This window comes from Ostrinia nubilalis, chromosome 15 (genome assembly GCF_963855985.1).
Source record: "Ostrinia nubilalis chromosome 15, ilOstNubi1.1, whole genome shotgun sequence".
Classification (NCBI taxonomy): domain Eukaryota; kingdom Metazoa; phylum Arthropoda; class Insecta; order Lepidoptera; family Crambidae; genus Ostrinia; species Ostrinia nubilalis.
In genome coordinates this window covers 7750761-7771680 of record NC_087102.1, presented here as the reverse complement: position 1 = coordinate 7771680, position 20920 = coordinate 7750761, and the positions used below count along the sequence as shown (strand labels likewise).

The window sequence follows — 20920 nt, the reverse complement described above, 5'->3', positions numbered from 1 at the left end:
AGTCTCCAGATCTGACTTCGAAGCATCTGTCTCCCAAATACGACCCAAGTATTTCGTAGAACGGGCATGGGAGGTTCTGTTTCAGTTTGTACAAGAGCCCTTTATGCCAGACCTTGTCGAAGGCTTGACTTATGTCCAAGAACGCAGCTGAGCAGTATCGTTTCTTTTCTAGTGCTTCTGAGATGATGTTTATGGTTCTGTGGACCTGTTCAGTAGTGGAGTGTCTTTCCCGGAAACCAAATTGGTGTTCAGGTATCAGATCACCGATGTGGGGCTTCATTCGTTTCAACAGAATTTTTTCGAATACTTTCGACATCAGCGGTAGAAGACTAATAGGTCTGTAGGAAGATGTAGCGTTTGGGGGCTTACCGGGTTTGAGAATCATGATAATTTGAGCAATCTTCCATTGGCCCGGGTAGAGTCCAGTTCTCAAGATGGCGTTGAATATATATGTTATTAGCATGATTGCCCTTCTAGGTAGCTCCTTCAATATTGAATTAGTAACTAAGAATTAAGTAAGTAAATAGTGCTGCTAAAGTTGCAGTCTAAGTTTTATTAGATTATCTAAATAAAATTATGCTCTTAGCTGACTTTGTGCCGACCAATCTTGCGTATTCCATCACTTCATCCCTGTCATCACTTCGCTTGAGACTTCTCCGTCTGTATATCTTGTAGAACATAACTGCTCCAGACGTCCAAACCGGCACATAATTGAGATCAGATTCAGCTGGATAGTTATCATCTGTGCTGTCCAAATCGGGATCCAATCTTGAATATTTTGACGCTTCTAATTTAGGAATGCAATCCTTTATCGGGAACCATTTGTATGTCTCTGGGCAAAGCAAATCCGATGGAGAGAAATTCCCCTTATACCTCATCTTGCGGCAACTATGGATGTAGTATCCCATGTAGTAATACTTCAGTTCTGGACACGTCTTGTGAAGTTCTCGCGTAAATTGAATCTCCCTGAAACATTGAATTATTTAGAATTAAATAAAGTTAGTTTAATAGTGTTAATGATAACAATAACTGTATAGGTTTGTCTATTCTTATTTAATTAATTAAATAATGAACTCTGCTCAGGGCCTTAGAAAAACGCGTGGTTTACAATCCCATGCCATGGTTCGATTCTTGACTAGGACAGTACATTTTCGATTTTAACCGCTTGAGTCCCAGACGGCATTCATTAATGTCATAACAATTGATTATCTATTGTCTAGATTCGCGGGCCTTGAAGGATTAATGATGCAGTTGTACTAAAACACTGGTCTGATTGACAAAATTACACTTTCTAGGGATTAATATTAAGTCAAATATTCACCTGAGAGCGCCATAAGTACCCAGCGTTAAGTTCATATATTGGGGATCGTAAAAGAAGTACACCGATGAAACACATCTGGGCAAAATGTCGATTACCCCAACAGCTATGAGTTTGCCGTCCAGCCAATATTGCTGGTGGAAGGATCCGTAACCACAGGCTGGCCCTGAATCACTGTGCTCCTCCTGAAAAATTATTACAAGTTTAGCTAAACAACATAATAATAAAAGCATTTAAAACACACAAGCATTGCAATGACTTATTTGAAACACGGGGTTCACAGGTCAACCTCGAACAATCTTTTGTGAATGAACATGTATGTCTGAGTATTTTCTGTGTTTAGAGTTATCTTTACGCTTGCACAATATGCAATCTATAAAATTTTAAGCAGATTTATCTTTAATTAAAAAGATTTATTTATGAATCACAAAGTTCCGATAAAATCTTACCAGTAGTGGACTTTGAACGAGAAACTCTTTAAATTTAGGTTCGGTGACTTTCTCTGGTTTATCACCGTGTATAACGGTCTGATACTTTACATACACTTCGTGAGTCTCTTTCGATGTTGCTAGCCACTCAGTGCTAGCTGGTGAAGTACGCACTAACCTTATCTGAAAATTAGTCATTATTTATTACCTCATTTTTCCTAGAATAATACAATAGGTACTTTATTGATTTACAAATAAATTATAGTAGGGAAAATTATCCACGTACTGATTAACTTGTGCAACAACAAATCTTTTTTACTCTCTAAATAATGACTCATTTAAGTAACATTTACCCTATACAATCAATGTCCCATTATATTATACTTTCCCAGAACTGAGTCATCGCTATTAACCATACCTCCAACTTATGTTTCACTTCACTGGGCAGTTCGTTGATAAAGTCCTCAACTTGTTTTTCTTGGTCTCTACAGGTCTTGGGCAGGTTTGACACATCAATGCCCTTTTCTTTCATTTTTTCTAACTTCCTCTGAAGCCTTAATTGTTTAGCTTTTTTACAAGGAGGTTTATTGGGGTCTGGTCCCAAGTCTGAAAATTAATCAGTAAAAACCAAGCTTATTTAAAGTTAACATGAAAGGAATAAAAATAAAGACTAACTCTTTATAAGTACAGTACTGATACATACAACCCTGTATGTACAGCCATGTTATGATAACAATTATCTTACGTACCTTTTCCAGTCTCTTTAATTTTTTCTGTGGGTTTTGGTAAGTTTGGTTTTTTAGCTTGAGATGATTCACCTAAAATGTAATTAATGTTTTATTTATGTTGATTTTAATATGAACTTAAACTTTTCAATTATTGACATATCAATTTGTCGATCACAGTTAATTACCTACCAGAACTGGCAACAGTGCTAACATTATCTTCATTCATTATAGCAGGCTCTTCAATCATGTCACTGCTCAACACAGCATCCACATCAATATCTTGGCAAGCCTTTGTGCTCTCGACATAATGTTCTCTGCCATCAGGGATTTGCTCCTCATCAGTTCCGCTACTGCACGTAGACATTTTACGATCCCTGTCAGCCGCTTGTCCCAGGTCCTGCCCCGTCAGATACTTATTGAATCGTTTCAAAATCTTTTTTTGCGATTTAGTAGGTTTAAATTCCAATGCCCTGCACCTGCAGAATTAGTCATGCTGATAAGCCATTTGAATCACACATTAACTTTCATTAAAATCACTAAAACAGACATTAAATGGTTCAACATTAATGTACTAAGAACATACTCTTGCTGCTACTATAAAAACCCTATGAAGTCTTTAGATAAGTAAAGGTTAACACCCACCCATTAAGCAATATATTTTGTTTTTAATATCTGAGGAAAGTGGAACCATTAGGCATATAGAAATAAAACAATTCAGTTCATAGTGTCTAAAATTGTCAGTTTTATACAATTTTACACTCAATTATTTTCTTGTCAGAAACATAAACACTCACCTAATTGTATACATGGGGCAACAAGTGACTTCCATGGTAGGCTTGTAGCAGTACTTGCCAGATCTTCTCCATCCCCTATCTATGAGATCTTGGTAATCTGTCACAGACATAGCATGAGCCCACATACCTGAGAAAAACGGTATTGGTACTTTAAAATACTTATGATTCATACATTTTATACTGGTTTAGTTCAACATAATGATTGAGCAAAATTAGAGCATTGAAAGACGTCTAAAAAAGCCCTAAAAATAACTGTGAAACCATGATTAAGATATCAAGACTACATTGTACTGGATTATGAATAGGAACTATCTTTTTTTGTATCTTCATTACTGAGGAATAAGCCACTGACCATGACTAAAATTAGAATCAGGACTTTTGCAGTAACCGCAGCTGTATCCACTATGTTCGGAATAATATTCCACGACACTTCGCAGCATATTTGCACATCCAAGCTGACTTTCTGACACGATATTATTACGAGAGTAACTGTAACACGGATATGATCAGTGAGAAATAAAATATTAAATTATTTTCTTTCTTTCAAATCTTTCTCAAATAATTCGCAACTGACAGAATGATGACAGATTTGACAGAAAACCATCAGCAATTGAATGAAATAGTGAAAAGTGAGTGAAGGGAATGAATGAATGGTAACAAAACCGACATTCTTTTTTGTTTTGTAACTATACGGCATCGGATCAAGCTTATTTAGCCTACCCATCTGTTTTAATAATTTTTGTGTTATTATAAAGTAAAGCAACTCACCTTTTCTTGCTACCAAGAATACCTACGTATGTGTACTAAATATAAGGTAATTTTTCTTCAAAATTTATTTGTTTTTCGACTTAGAAATCTGTACAAATACGTAATGTAATTAAAAGCCTAGTAGTGTTAATCAACAAGTAAGTCACAGCTATTACTCGTATCAACTAATTAAAAACTTAAATCACAAATTATTATAATAATTAAAATATTATTGAATCAAATAAGGCAAGACTGTTGCAATGAGGGCTATCGTTTTATACTTAACAGTTGGCACCCCTGGCGATTGACAGGACCTTACTCTACAGTGGCGCCATCTTGATGAGTGCAAATGCGATAGTCCTCCTACCGGTTCTATATTGGCTCACATAAAATTCTAAATCCTATTCTTTGTCTTACTACCGATTTGTGTTCATAATAATCTCTCTTCATAATTTTGTTTTTCATACTTTTTTTATTCATACATTTTTATTACTACCATCGGAGCTCATAACAGTTAGTAATCATAATTTTTTTATCAATACTGTTACTACCAAGAACCATTTAAAATACATAATTTTTATTTTCAGATCTTTTTTTCTTCATAACTTAATTGATCATATTGTTTTAATTAATAATGTTGTTACTAAGAACATACTTCAACTCATAATGTTGTTGTTCAGAATAATTTACTTTATAACAGACATACTAGTATCTTAAAAAAAATCATATACAGGGTGTTAGGTAAATGGGTATATAAGCCGACACTAGCCCATGTTAACATGGTCATATAAATGGTATGGTGAAGTCAGAAAACTGATATCTTCATTTTAATTATTTTAATTTTCATACAAATCGGATTTTATAAAATTTATTTTGTATGAAAATTTAAAAAATTAAAATGATGATATCAAAGGACATTGTCAGAAACCGCCTAAAAAACCGCCCAAAAACATTAACCCATCATAATTATTTTCTATTTTTTTTAATACATTAAGCACCCTTTCATTCTAATGGACACTTAAGCATTGAAAAATTAAATAAATAAGTCTTTTAACGTTTATTCTATAATACTATTACAACTTCCGGACGTTTTGGTGCGTGGCATGGTCTAAAACCTATCAAGTTCCATAATTTTTGCCGATAAAATCTGTACGAGGCATTACCGTACTTTATTGCTGGGAGTCCATGTATAGTGATGTTCCTGCGGCCATCATAGACAATAAAATATCGATTTTGAAAATAAAATAAATCGATTAAACTGCTTTGAAGACTAGATTTGCGTTAAAAGCTAAAAAGATATTGACACTATTACAAGAAGCTATCTAAAGTGTCCAACTGGTCGAAGGTCGTAAATAAAATAAAAATAATTAGGACCATAAACTGATATTCATGGTATCATAACTGTAAAAGTGTCAGAATCCGATGTTGAATCCAATGCCAGTTGAAGTGTGAGAAACATATATCAACCTAGTATAGTTGCCAGTCTCTCATAATCTATGCCAATGAGGGTTTTCGCGATTGAAAAATCCGCCAGATGGCAATACGTAGACGTGAGGTCCAAATGCTGCATGATTGGTTATTTTTGACATGACATTGACAGATATCCACCAATCATGCAGCATTTGGACCTCGCGTCTACGTATTGCCATCTCGCGGATTTTTCAATCGCGAAAACCCTCATTCATAGCACATGTATAATAATTGACCAAATGAACTTTTATAGATTGTGAAAGAGAAGATAAAGATTTTATTATTTTATCAAAATCTTGCCACGAGGTAGTTTTTCAGTAGAAACCAGGATTGGATAATCGCTACAGGCAAGTATCAGAACATTTTATAAATATTTTTAATCGATTATATCCTTGTGAATCGTTCTAATAAATTGTCATTTTACTTTTTCAATTAAAACTTTTTCAATCCCTAGTCTTGTCAAACTGTCATAATGTCAACAAATTATAAATGTCACGTCAGTTGACTCAATTTCAGTCTTCTGTGCGTTTATTGTATTTTTATTTCAATGAAATAGTGCTAAAGGGTTAGTACTAAAAGTGAAAGCCTTTTTTCAGAAAGAAAACCAATGTGGTGCCCTTATTATTCATACTGTTTGAAAGTTACAAGTCAGTGATACAGAGTTGCCGACATTATAACTCCGTAGTGATACCATACCAAAGAAGAAGTTTTCCTAAACACTTGTGTTATTTTTATATGTGATCAAATAAAAAGGATTAATTCTACTGCTCAAATGGAATAACTTATCCCAAGAGACCGAATATAAAAAAAACCCTCTCCATAGAAATTATCACCATCACGAGGGTGTGAATTTTTTTGAGAATTTGATATTGGTCCTGTAAGAAAAGTAGTTGTATTTCAGTAGTAGAATCAACCCTTCTTGTTTCATCAGCAAGAGTAGGTAACTATAAAAACGCCCTGTAGGTAGGTATTAATAATCTGAAGAGTTTGTTTAGTGTCAAAGACTGTCACACAGTGTAACATAAATTGGCATATTATGATAATGAACATAAAAACTTAAATAAATATTTATATTAATATTTTTTCTATTTATTTATTTTCCCAAAGCTTCACAGTGACAGCTGAAACAGCAATACTGTTGTAAAACTAAACTTGGAACAAACTGTTACAAATATTTTACAAATTAAAATAAAACCGCATGTTGCTTTACTTTCTCGTATAGGTAGGTAATAAATGTAATTAATGGCTAGATTATTAATTTTACTTTGTTACCCTCAATAGTGAGGAGATCTTATAAAATGGTAACCCTGATTTTCATTGTCATTCAAGTGCTCTTTCTTCGCATAGGCTTCTGTGATTTGGCCAAGGGCCACACACATTGCGATAACATTATGCGAATTTGATTTGACAGCAGCGGAGTGAAGTCTTGCGACTATGCAAAATGATACCCTGTAATCGTAGCGCATATAGACATAGACGGGGCGGGGCTGATGGCCGCTGGGGCAGGAAAGTTCTTGAGTGGCGACCACGAGCCGAAAGACGTAGCGTGGGCAGGCCTCCCACTAGGTGGACCGACGATCTGGTGAAGGTCGCGGGAGGTGCCTGTATGCGAGCGGTGCAGGATCGGTCTTCGTGGAAATCCTTGGGGGAGGCCTTTGTCCAGCAGTGGACGTCTTTTCGACTGAAACGAACGAACGAACGATACGTATTACCACTATTTACCAGACATTACTATTTATTGCATACTCGCCGGATTACACGTAGGAGCACGCGCGTTACAGCTTCGGCCTTGCATTATTAAAAGATCTTGTTCCGCCCTTTTACGAACTTCCTCCGTGAGGATATCCCCGCCGAATTCTATGATGAACCTATCAAAAGTCATATTCTGCAATGTCAACCCACCACAAGGTGGACCGACGACCTGATAAAGGTAGCGGGAAGGCGCTGGATGCAGGCCGCTACCAACCGTGCGATGTGGAAGTCATTGGGGGAGGCCTATGTTCAGTAGTGGACGTCCTGTGGGCTGTGGCTGAAATGATGATTATGATGATGAAATGAATGAAAATGACAAATCTTCGAACGTGTATAATACCGTGCCAAAGTAATCATATAATTTTGGCACCTTAATAACTATTGCCGTTTTTGTTGTAAAGATCATGCAGCGCTACTTGCGGATATTATTGGAAAGAAAACTATGTGGGCTCTAGATCTGAAGCCGCTTTAACGAACACGAAGTGCTCATACAATGCGGCGTATTTTCTTCCAGTCTTTAGTCAGGACTTTAGTCGAATTAAAACCCCGGTTGAACGTGATATAGCCGCACTAGAATACGATGCTTTTTTGCATAATCGCAAGACTTCGTTCCAGTGTCGACCGAATGTTATCACGTCACGATGTATGTGGCCCAGGGGTTACCGTAGCCGCTAAGGTTTGAAACTTCTTGCTTAAAATATTGTAGTCTTTGGCATAGACTACGACGGTAGTCATGGAGATAGGAGTTTGTTATCTCGTGTCAGATGTAAATGGTGAAAAGAAAACTCATGATTCGTGTTATTTTTATGCAATATGTAGGTATTTTATAAAAGTGGAACCCCGAGTGATCTCCAAAACCCATTCTATTATTATATACGATTCGGCTTCGATATCTATAATACAATAGGAGTTTATTTCATGTGTCAGATGACAAGGGTGGAAACAACCTACGATTCATGTTGTTTATTTACGTGCAATATGTGGGCATATTATAAAAGTGGAATGCCGAGTTGTATTTCTAAAACTTGTTCTATTATTTTATACTATTTGGCTGCGACTCGGCGTGACGACAATACAAAACATTTTTCGCGAATCGGTGTTCATACATTCACACAATACATTAGACGCCATGTTGTCATAAACGACATATTATAAAATCGGTGTGATTTAATATTCTTAATCATTAATTTTATGGCAAGTGTCCATCAGGAATCATTGTTCTTACACACAGAATCGTATTATTTCGCTTTCGGGTAGTAATATGTCAAAATTGTTGGTTCTTAGGCGAACAATGTATGGAGAACGAACATTGTCCTTTCTGACTTTACCATACCATTTATATGCCCATGTTAACATGGGCTAGTGTCGGCTCATATACCCATTTACCTAACACCCTGTATAATTAATAGAGTAGATAAGTATGCAGAGCATCCAGCATGAAAGCAAACATGCAGCATGCATTGGTATCTCCTCGTCTCCGGCGCTGCGGGATGTGCAGCCCTTCCGCCCTTGCGTAACGAGGCTCAGGCACCCACGCTTGCTTCCGCAGCTTCGGCTTTTTGGATCGCCATCGGCGCCTTCGGCGCCTCGGCGACCAGCCTCAGCCGCTCCAGCTCACCCGGGCGCCTGAGCCTCGTTACAGCGGGCGAGGGCTGCCCTCCCTCCGCGCCTCCGGCTTTTAAATTACACTCTTGGGGTAGGGCAGACAAGACTACGTGGAGTCGGTTTTGCAGCGATTCGTTTCTGTCACGTTAGTTTTGTGGCACAAAATATGTGGTCCAAAACAGGCATTGGACCATTTCAAATTAATTTAATGTTAAAATACGATTTAATACGAATATAGACATCATGATTTTCAATTATATGGATAAATACACTTATGAGTAATAAATTTATGAAAACAAATATTAGGATACATCACATTTATGAATATTATAGTTATTTATTCGAATGATTATGAGTTTCGATCATTAGTATAGAAAAATATATGAAAACAAATATTAGTAAAAACTAAGTGTATGATTAGTGATATTATGAATATCAATGATTATGTTTTTAAATATGTAGGTTTTAAATTTTTTATGAAGAATGATCATTATGGTATCAAATTGTATGAGAAATATTTTCGGACCTCCAATGATAGGAATTGAAAAGTTATGTAAGAAAATGCGCTACCCCTCCTACCACTTTCGCGCTCACCAGTTGGTGCCACTGTCTTCGCTACTAGCAAGTGACAGGACCTTACTCTACAGTGGCGCTAACTGGTGAGCGCTAAAACGATAGCCCTCATTGAGAGCTACCTGAGGGGCTACCATATTTAATTTTGCGATCACCAGTTGGGCGCCACAAGCGAATAATGTCCTACGAATTTAAGTTTAGAGTAGTGGGCTATAATTTGTGAGGTCTTGCTTCCCTACCAAAGGGGTAGAGAGAAGTTTGCACTAAAAACTGTGTCCGCCATTTATGAGTAGGAAAAGTGGGCTATTGCCATTGACTTGAAAAGCTTGCCTGTTTAAACCACTTAGTACCCTATACACGTACGCTCTGATCTGTGCACTTTACAAAATTTGTATGGTACTACTATGTACCTAATAAAAATTAATGCATACCAAATTAAATGCAGAACATCAAGAAAAACAGCTATTCTCAAAATTGCTAGCCATTGCAGAGATTAAGTAATTGCTTACTTTATTTGCAGAGATTAAGTAATTGCTTACTTTATGTAGGTACTTATACTTAACCTTTTACTTATATTTTAGTCACAGACGTCCTCATAAAACCGGTGATAGATGAGTTCTTAGATTGTGCTGGAATTCGATTCCTGAAAAATGACTGTTACTTGATAAATAACTTTACTTATGTACTTAGGTGTGTGTGGGGTAAGGTACCTATCTAGATAGTTCTTAAAAAACAAGCTTACGATGATTCTTCTTCTTCCACTTCAGAAATATTAGACATTGTAGACGGGTTTGGCTTAATATGACGACGTCGGGGTCTGAAAGAATTAATAGACTTGTATAAAATAGAACAAACCTAACCAAAACAAAATCACTTTAAAAAGTTAGTCTTTAAGTCTCGTCTCTACAATTTTGTTCACTACTTATGTGGAGCTATGTAGGTAAGCTATCACATTAGGTTTTGTGTAGCCTTAATTAATCGGTCGATATCATTTGCCCCGATAAACTGCATTAAGAATTAATAATGATAGATATCCATTTAATCAAATGATCAAAATTAAGTGTGAACGTACAAATGTCTTTTCGAGTTCCACTCTTGAACGTGAGTTTCGCCCCAAATCAAAAACACGAATCCACTTAGAAATAGCACAGAAGCGTGAAAACACCATATTTGTTTCCATACAAACGGAGAGTTCTGAAATAAAAAAGTCGTAAAAACGACTGAAATCTTTAGACTTCAGCTTTGAGAACCAATTGAAAACACTACGAACCAATGCTACAACTATGAAAATAAAATCTCTTATCTGGCTTGGCAGAAGTAATTTCTCACGAAAAGACTAACGGGATTATTAGTAAGGGTCATTAAGCTTTGTTTTATATTCAAATTCAAATATTTTATTCAGTACATAGGCCTTTTCCAGCGCACTTATACACATCCCAAATATAGCATGCCCTACCACCACTTCGGGACAACATATGGGCTTGTGCTGAGAAGAAGTGGCGGAAAGAACTCCTTTGTCAGGCTCTTTTTCAATCAAATACAGTAATTTATAGTTTACATGACACGCAATAAGAAAATTACCTAATAATTTAACAATAAACTAAGTAACTCAGGAGATTCCTTAAAACTCTACGTAATAGAGGTAAAATACCGACGACAACCTTATATTTCTGTGTAACTTGCCCAACACAGAAAGATAAAATGATTCCTGACGTGTTTCCTATTATTTTGATCACTGTATTGATAGAATTCACATACGTAGGGGTCAATTCCTGAAATAAAAAATCATTATGATTTTGTGAACCCATACTTATTTAGAACTAGGTAGCTTTATGCCCGTTTTCACCATCAATCCCTAATTTTTAAGTGACCCCTGTGTAAATAAAATTCCTGTTATTTGTTACCATAGGGGTCACTTAAAAATTAGGGATTGATGGTGAAAATGGGCATTAGCCTCCGGGTAACCAGTACTTATTATTATTCTGTGGTTATACATGGAGGAGGCGTGATACATTGGAAACGAAAATCAAAAATCTTTTCCAGTTTAGACCAATTAGTCTTCTTGTACTTTTGAACGACAAAATACTAATATAGCCTGACCAGGAACATAAAAACCCTGGCATAGAGGCGCGTCAATTGCATTTGATAGTGCAACACTGGGTACAGTCGTACCTGTATTAAATTAATAGGCTAACATTACTCTTTTATGCTCTTTGTAACATTATGTATCAGGATTCAGGATTATAGGCTAATTTAATATTTTCATAAATTAACAAAAAAATATTATATTATAGGTAAACTGGTTTAAATAAATTAAATGAAACCATCAATCGAGCAAGTAGGATTTTATTATTATTCATCAATAATCAAATTCTGAACTTGAATATTCAACTACAATGTCTGCTCATGAACGCTTCAAACTCGGTACTTCTTTCCCAATTCCATAAAATTCAATACTTACAAAGTGACAATAAACTTTAAAATAGGTAGTTGAAACAAACCACAGCTAATTTTCATAGTTGACTGTACTATACGATAAACATGTCAGTCAATTTGACAACCTTTATCGGAAACATTATTCAATGAAAATATTGTCCGAACCCTTAGTATTTCTCTTCGACAAATACTTTAACACATTGTGAACCACTTTTCTTTCACGACTATAAAAAGATTTTAGCAATTTAATTCACAAAATCAATTGCGCACATTTAAAATAAAGTTTGTTTACACTTTGACAGCAATAGACTGACATGCAAGGTGACATGTCAATGAAGTTTTCAGTTACTGTTGCCATTAAAAGAAATTAGTACCATTAATTTTCCGCAACATGGCGAGGGTTTTTATGTTCCTGGTCAGGCTATAAAAAAGGTAGAATTCTACCGATGTCATATGAAATTACAAACGTTTGTGCCTACATTGTTATAAGAGGACCATCATCCTTATAAAACACGTGTTGGTTTACAAAAATAAAAACTGCTTATAAGAAAACATCGATAAAAACTTTTAAAATCACGTTGCCTCAATAAAAAATACACTTGATCAAATGACCTTATGGTCAAAACCTGGCAAAAAACTGCTTACTATTAAGATGATTTAAAAATCAAGAATAATGATAAAGTTGTTGTTTCTAACTTATGAATACATTTAAGCATAGTATGACTAAGTATTAATTAAGCTTAATATGCCACTTCGTTTGGTAGATATCTTTAAAGTTGGAAATAAATAAATACTTAAAGTAAAGGCACCTTATACGTTTTATTGGTTCAGAATAAAGTCAAAAAAATATTACATGTAACTTGGTAGGTTATTTAATGATTTTAAATTAATTAAACCGGAATTTCTGATATGCACGTGGTTATAAGGTACCTGCTTAATTTCATGGACCTATCTTAATTTATTACATATCCTAAAAGGTGTTAGGTGCACTAAATGACCTCACTGCTCTTTTTGGTCGACTTTTTCTGCAACCATAATATAAAATACATACATAACACAAATCTAATGTAAGATCCATGCCGGCAGCGGTGAGTGCGACTGCTATGGTCAGCAGTATCGGGCCCGGAACCATGGGTAGCAACCAGCAAATAGACACCATCAAGCCTGGGATCACGTGAGCTGAAAACAACATTTAAATTAGAATAGATTTGAGTTAAAAAAATAAAAATTTGCATATACATATAAATAGTTACTTAGCGTAGAAAATATTTCAATGTTACACGTGTACAAAAATATAATAGAAAATGTAAGGACTTATTTCCGTGGCATAACTAAACTAAGTGAATCTATTATCCCTTTGTAAAAGATTTAAACGCATTAGCGACAAGGGCCAGGGATAATTCTTATTATTACTAATACGCATTATAGGTACGTAATATGTTAGTTGGGGTAACTTACATACAACAATGAAGTATTTCCTGATGTGCTTAATTCTTCGAATCTTGGTGTTGTGTTTGTACCAATGGAATGTTTGTATGACGATAATTCCCAGTATGAGCCGCAGAAAAAATGGCAGCGCAGTTAGAGCAGATGCCTGTATAATGTAAATACAGGGTGTTAGAAACTGGTTGTTACTTAATTTGAATACCTAATGACATGACTGTCACGTATCAGTTATTTTTTTATAAAATAACTACTTTTTTGACTTTGTATTGTACTTTGGGGAGTAATTAAAAAGGTCGTTAAATATTCATGGGTACAGTTTGTATATGAGTATACTCATGGGTAGGTACAGTTATGAAAAAGTGTTTCATTGTTCAAAGATTTGAACAGATGTTCTTACGACTTGTATATGTATAAATATCAATATTTATAAAAACCTCAATTAGATTTTATACATAAGTCATGAACTTACGCTGTAAATACTGTACTCCGCCACTCTCGAATAGTAATACGGGCCATAGAGACACAGTGATATGATCATCCAAGAATAACCGAAATTCAATGTGCATAAAGCCCAAAATGGAACAGATTTCAATATTAACTTCCAAGGGGCCTGTGAGTTTGTTAACTGAAAAAGGATGAAATCTTTATACAAACAACAATGACGGGTTGGCGTATAGAGGACGAATTACGGACAAGTTAGGTATTATTGAGTATAATTCTTTGTTCATATAATTCATTCTTATGATTTTCAGGTACTCTAGTTTAAAAGGAGGAAATACATTTGATAATATCTCGTTTGAAGTTCTTCCCCGTACAGATGCATTTACAATTTTGTAACCGACCAGATTTGAAATTACATACTAATAATTTAGATTTCTATTCCATAACATTACGTTCTGATTATGGCATATATGAAACGACTACGTCTTCAACACAAATATTGGTAATTCTATGACTCTACATTCGTTTCAGCCAAATGACGTCCACTGCTGGACAAAGACCTCCCCCAAGGTTTTCCACACTCTTCTACATTATATTACCAAATTGAACGAGCGTTTTTTCCAGCCTAAAAGAAAAACGATTTCATCATTCAAGTCTTTATCCGTCGGTTTCAGACAATATCAGACTCCAAAAATGTCACATATCCAAAAGAAGCTCTGAGATATTATTATAGTTTTTTTACAGATAGTACCTTTGAACTCAGTTTTCCCTGATCGAGAGAGTTCAACTCTCTATACTGACCTACCTTAATCGTAAAGACATTTCCAATAGTGTTCACGAGATAGTCCAGCTCTTCCTTGGAGATGTAGAGGTGATGGCGAGGGTAGTCGGTCACCGTCAGCACCCATACCGTCGCCCACAGCACCTGTGCCCCACCAGACACGTAGAACCCCACTGGCCACTGTGAGTAGTAGTGCACAGCAGCGCACAGGAGAAAAGTTGAGCATGTACCGATTGTTATGCCTGCAGAAATTATGAAAATCGGTTTGTTTTCTTCTTAAGTACATTCCTAACTCTCATGCTACTCGTATTGTCTAGAATCTTAATGCGTTAGATTCACTTCTGTAGTTGTTTTCTTTTGTTTTGTACTTTTATATTGTTTAACGCCTATTATCATCACAATTTTCGCAATTGTATAATGCGCGGAATTAAGTTTAATTTGTGTAGATAAATATAGTAACGACCCATTTAATTTTTGTAGATACTCATGTTTATGCACAGAGTGGAAATAAACAAAAATATGCATGTTTTCTTCAAAGGTATTCGCATATTAGATATAATTAATTTTGTTTACGGGGAAGTTAGAAAGATGCATGTTTTAATAAATAATGTCGATTTCTACGGGATGGAAATACCCACACAGTTCGATAAACTGTGACGCACAGCTCAGTTATGTCATTTAACGTGCTTGAGGTGAGAGCGGTGCAATCAGCTGTTTTATGGGAGTTAAGGGACCTTGTTAAGTTCATTTTCAAATGTTTATATGTCAGCAGGGCTCGGTAAGGTCTTCTAATACTAATATTGAAAGCTTGAGTTTGTATTTTGTTTGCAGAAGTTAACCTCAGGAACTCTGAAGGTTGGAGACTCTACACTCGAAGTTGTTGACAATTATGTATACCTGGGACAAACAGTCCAGTTAGGTAGGTCCAACTTCGAGAAAGAGGTCAATCGTCGAATCCAACTCGGATGGGCAGCGTTCGGGAAGCTTCGCCATATACTCACGTCCGAAATACCGCAGTGTCTCAAGTCGAAAGTATTTGACCAATGCGTGTTGCCAGTGATGGTATACGGATCTGAGACGTGGTCGCTTACTATGGGCCTCATAAGAAGGCTCAAGGTCACCCAAAGGGCGATGGAGCGGGCTATGCTCGGAGTCTCCCTGCGTGATCGAATCAGAAATGAGGAGATCCGCAGGAGAACCAAAGTAACCGACATAGCTCGCAGAATTGCTAAAATCAAGTGGCAGTGGGCGGGGCACATAGCTCGTAGAGACGATGGCCGTTGGGGCAGGAAAGTTCTCGAGTGGCGACCACGGGCTGGAAGACGTAGCGTGGGCAGGCCTCCTACTAGGTGGACCGACGATCTGGTAAAGGTCGCGGGAAGAGCCTGGATGCGGGCAGCGCAGGACCGTTCATTGTGGAAAACCTTGGGGGAGGCCTTTGTCCAGCAGTGGACGTCATTTGGCTGAAACGAGAACGAGAACCTCAGGAACTACCTAGGTGCAATTTGAAAAACTCTTTTTGCGTTGGATAGCCCATTTATCGAAGAAGGCTATAGGCACTACCTACGCTTCGAATAATAAGAGCAGAGCATTAATGAAAATGTTGCGAAAATGGGAAAAAATATACGAGTATGAAGCGTGAAAAGTTTAAATATTTTTTCTTCGCGTCGTCCGGGGCATAGCTAATTTATAATGTTGCCTATTCCAGTTACAGTTAATTCCAAAGCGTTCACAGAAGCAAGCAATGCCTTACATGATGACATGGAATCACTAGCTAAAAGCTTGTCTAGCAGGGACTTAGAAGTCTTTGGGACTAAAAGATCTTAAAGCTCTATCAATTCAATGCTCTACATTTCGAAATACAGTTACAGATGCCTATAATTACTTATAGTCCAGTCAAATTAGACATGAACCCTGCAATAATTCGCATACAGCTGAAAATTGGTACGAATGTTCGGAGCACCGTTATGAATTAACTGTGAAAAGTCCCCATCGATCCGACGTGTGCTAAAAAAAAAATTCAAGGTCAAACTTAAAAAATACGGGTTTTTGAGATTTTCAGCCAAACGGTAAGTTTTATCACAAAAATATGTATGACAAAGTTTAAGACCATACAATTATCTATCAAAATTGTCTATACACTTTCTCCTAAGAGTCAGCGTTTCTGAGATTCGATGATCCGAAGAGTCAAAAAAGTGTTTTCTTCATAACGGTCTTACACATAAATCCAATGTGATATCGCCTCGTGCCACGACTCAGCATTGTATCATGATGTGTTGTCGACGTCGAATATAAAATGATTAACCTCAATGTCATTTGTCATCTTTAATTGTCGAAAAATGTTTGCAACTTAGACGAAGGACTGCACCGTGAGTTTCTAAGATACGAAGTTTTCGTGTCTATTATGTTTAAGAGCTCTTATATGCACACGTCACTACTCTACTTGTAACTCTATGGTCACTCTTTTAGCCTGGTCAAGTCAGAAAATCCAGGTTATAATAATTTACATAGAGCTGAAAATTTGTGTGATTGTTGAGAACACCATCCTTAATGAAATGTCAAAAGTCCACAGACGGATCGCGTCATTAGAAAAAATTTTACGAAGTCCAAGTTTTTTGCATTTTTCCGCCAAACAGTAAACTTATCATTAGAAATGATAAGAAATAGTAGTAGATCATAAAATAATCTATTAAAATTGTCTTTGCCCCTTTTTCCTAAGAGTCACCGTTTATGTGGTAACGATGCAAAAAGTTGGAGAATTCGCATTCTGTTAACTACTCCAAAAGTCCACAACTTCAACTCTATTAAACTAGTTTTGAATTGAACAGGATAACAAATACATCTTAAAAAAGGCCTACTGGGAAAACCTGGTAAATAAAATACGCCAAAAACCCTCATAGGTGTTGTGGAAACATGTGCATATAACGAGAACATCAAAACTAACTTTTTGAATCGTTCTACTTCATAATCGATGATTCTTAGGAAAAAGGGGGTAAAGACAATTTTAATAGATAATTTTATGATCTACTATTATTTCTTATCTATTTTTATGATAAATTTACTACTTGGCCAAAAAATGCAAAAAACTTGGGACTTCGAGAACTTGTTTTTTAAATGACGGATCGTCGGGGACTTTTGACATTTTATTTAGGGTGGTGTTCTTAACATTCACACAAATTTTCAGCTCTATGTGAATTATTATAACCTGGACTGTCTAACTTGGTCGGGCTAAAAGAGTGACCATAGAGTTACAAGTAGAGTAGTGACGTGTGCATATAAGAGCTCTTAAACATAATAGACACGAAAACTTCGTATCTTAGAAACTCACGGTGCAGTCCTTCGTCAAAGTTGCACCCATTTTTCGATAATTAAAGATGACAGACGACATTGAGTTTGATCATTTTATATTCGACGTCGACAACACATTATGATACAATGCTGAGTCGAGGCACGAGGCGATATCACATTGGATTTATGTGTAAGACCGTTATGAAGAAAACACTTTTTTGACTCTTCGGATCATCGAATCTCAGAAACGCTGACTCTTAGGAGAAAGTGTATAGACAATTTTGATAGATAATTGTATGGTCTTAAACCTTGTCATACATATTTTTGTGATAAAACTTACCGTTTGGCTGAAAATCTCAAAAACCCGTATTTTTTAAGTTTGACCTTGAATTTTTTTTTAGCACACGTCGGATCGATGGGGACTTTTCACAGTTAATTCATAACGGTGCTCCGAACATTCGTACCAATTTTCAGCTGTATGCGAATTATTGCAGGGTTCATGTCTAATTTGACTGGACTATTACTACCGTACAGTGATCTGAGACTCTACCTACACTATAGATTCTTTAGATGAGTTAATTAATAAAAACCTCCTACGTCCATCAATCTACTCTACATGCATTAGGTATATAATATATTATGGGAGCTTACCACAATATGCCCACATGAAGTGATTTCTCTCTGTAGGGGGCACCCAATGTCTTAGTACTTGCACCATGCTAGGCTGCATAGCTCCCTATAAATTTGTAAACATAACTTGTCGTAGAGAGAACCTAGTCCCAGTAGCTCGCGCTCGGAACTATAAAGTCGGCCGTTTTGGTTTGAAAATGTTAGATAAGAAGAGTATTTGTTGTGACGGTAAAGAAAGTTTTACCTGACTACATTCGTTGTACCTTATCCATATAGGTACTTATACATATGTACAGTGAAACTGGATTAAGTGGGACCTGGATAAGTAAGAAACCTCGATAACTGAAATTCATGATGAGGTCTCGGCGCTTTGGCACTGAATAACCTCTGTTAGTGGGACCCGGACGTAGCAAACCTCTTTAACTGTGATTCGTTATTTCTTTGTTTTCGTCATAGTTACCTCTGTTACTGAGACAGAGAGTGAATTTTATTCCCTTCATATCTCGCTTAACCAGGTTTTACTGTAGTATTATCTAACTACAAGACTACATAGTTTGTACAACTCAAAATATGATCTCTCAAAAAATCGGTCCACTCATTTAGGAGGTACGATGCCACAGACAGGTACTTACAGAACAGGTAAAATAAAATAGAATAATCCCCTAAAGTATAACATTTTGCGTCGAAGGCCTTTTAAAAGAAGTACTAACAGCGCAAAAGCCACACATAATGCGAACTGCGAACACGGCCCAGAAGTGGTAATATGCGGCCGCTGGAGTGAGGCAGCTGAGGACGCCAGAAGTTAGCCCAGCGATGCCCACTGCCCACGTTGGGCCTAGCCTGAAAGCATAAGACCTTGCTGAACGCTTATCCCTTATTTGTATAGACTTATGATGCTTATGAATCATAAGCATCATAAGTCTATACAACACACAGAAAAAAGACGAACAAATTAAGATCATAAGTTATGATCTTAATTTGTTCGTCTTTTTTCTGCTTGCAAGACATCTTAAAGAACAAAGTAGGTATCTACTCTTCACTCTACTTCTTATTGTTACTTCAGTTAATTGGGAACGGCAAGATGAGTTTAATTTCGCATTAATAAAATATAAATTATGTACTAAATTCTTTCCTGAAAACCGAATGTAAAGAAGAAAAGTTTTTCTGCATTAGGGATTACACTTAGTAACAACTTTATCTCTAACATTCGTCTCGTTGAATCAAGAACAGCATTTTAGTGTTAGGTGTTAGTAACTAGATATTGGCTGACATTCATCAATAGATAATATAAATATTCTGTTGGAAATCCCAGGTCATTGATAAATCTACACAAGTACACACACACACACAATCTAGATCCAAAAGTCATGTTTACCTGTCTCCCATGTTATGAAAAATGGGGAAGCAAATACAATATCCTATATGATAGGCTGAAAACAATTTTGCCATTTTCATGTCATCCCAATTTATAATGTCGATAATGCTCTGAAATAATGATTAGAAGGATTAATGCTATAATACCTATTACCTACCTAGATGGATAATTTACAACCCCGTGAATAAGAACTTAACAACATGAATATTTTGAATGAATTTAACGCTGCAGCGCTGTTTACTAACACCAATCATAGAGTATGTCCTTTGAATATTTGAACTATTGTCATTTAAGTAATAATTATCTCTTTTAGAAACTTGAACCATGTCCACAATGTGCACACTCATGTTATACCGCATGATATAATTCAAAAAATATCCCAGGAAAATCATGATTCCGACCTAAAAAAAAGTAGAGCCACTTGTCATCACAATACCACAATACTGATTGTCTTGATCAAATCACTTACTAAAACACGAATCCTAATTTTGAACATTTCTGTGATATGTAAATAAATAGCAAAATACCTAAATAAATACAAGTCATAGCCATCGCGAAAAATCCACCATATTTCAGGTTTAGTCAATGTGAAGAAGACATTGTATTAGCAAAGTTAATAAATACCTATTAAATAGAAAAGTTCTCCAAACAAATAAGGTGATTTGATTTTACATAATAGCCTTCTAAAAGTTTGAAAGGACTTGATGGTTGCAAATGAATTTTTTACTAACTTTAAAATTATTCTCAAAACTAACCCACTTTTTAAAAGATTATTGTCCACTTTTTAAAAGATTATTAGGAAAACAATATTGTCCAGAATAAAAAGGTTGTATAGTGTTACTGTAGTGTATTACTTTAATTAAAATTAAACACTTGAGTAAATAACTCTATTTTATTAATTCAGACCATAGGTAATAATTTACACATTCGATTTTACACTTTATTAAATACTTATAAGTTTTTACACATCTTAACTAAATAAATAACTAAATATTTAATACTTTCATGAAGAATCAATTATTCAAAATGTATTATAAACTGCTGTAATAATACGAACATAAAAAGTATCAAGTCAATAAAATTAAACCTTATAATAATACAGGCATGG

The 20920-nt window shown here is 35.8% G+C and overlaps 1 protein-coding gene across 4 annotated transcripts; it reads right to left on the bottom strand.

The window, feature by feature from the left end:
* Positions 1-495: 495 nt before the first annotated feature.
* On the bottom strand, positions 496-20348 carry LOC135078876 (arginyl-tRNA--protein transferase 1-like). Of its 4 annotated transcripts, none has more exons than XM_063973448.1 (14): positions 20282-20348; positions 20058-20213; positions 19813-19922; positions 19148-19277; positions 18459-18543; positions 14544-14761; positions 13767-13922; positions 13310-13445; positions 12903-13030; positions 11077-11187; positions 10488-10609; positions 10158-10232; positions 9974-10058; positions 3668-3757 (listed from the first exon to the last, which is right to left on the bottom strand). In XM_063973448.1, exons 1-13 carry the CDS (start codon positions 20306-20308, stop codon positions 9986-9988), a joined length of 1527 nt encoding a protein of 508 aa, XP_063829518.1. In that variant the 5' UTR covers positions 20309-20348; the 3' UTR covers positions 3668-3757; positions 9974-9985. The 4 variants fall into 4 exon arrangements, with proteins under 4 accessions (XP_063829520.1, XP_063829518.1, XP_063829519.1 ...); XM_063973449.1 differs by having other exon boundaries at positions 3671-3757; positions 9979-10058; XM_063973451.1 differs by lacking the exons at positions 3668-3757; positions 9974-10058; positions 10158-10232 and having other exon boundaries at positions 10528-10609; positions 10997-11187.
* Positions 20349-20920: the final 572 nt, after the last annotated feature.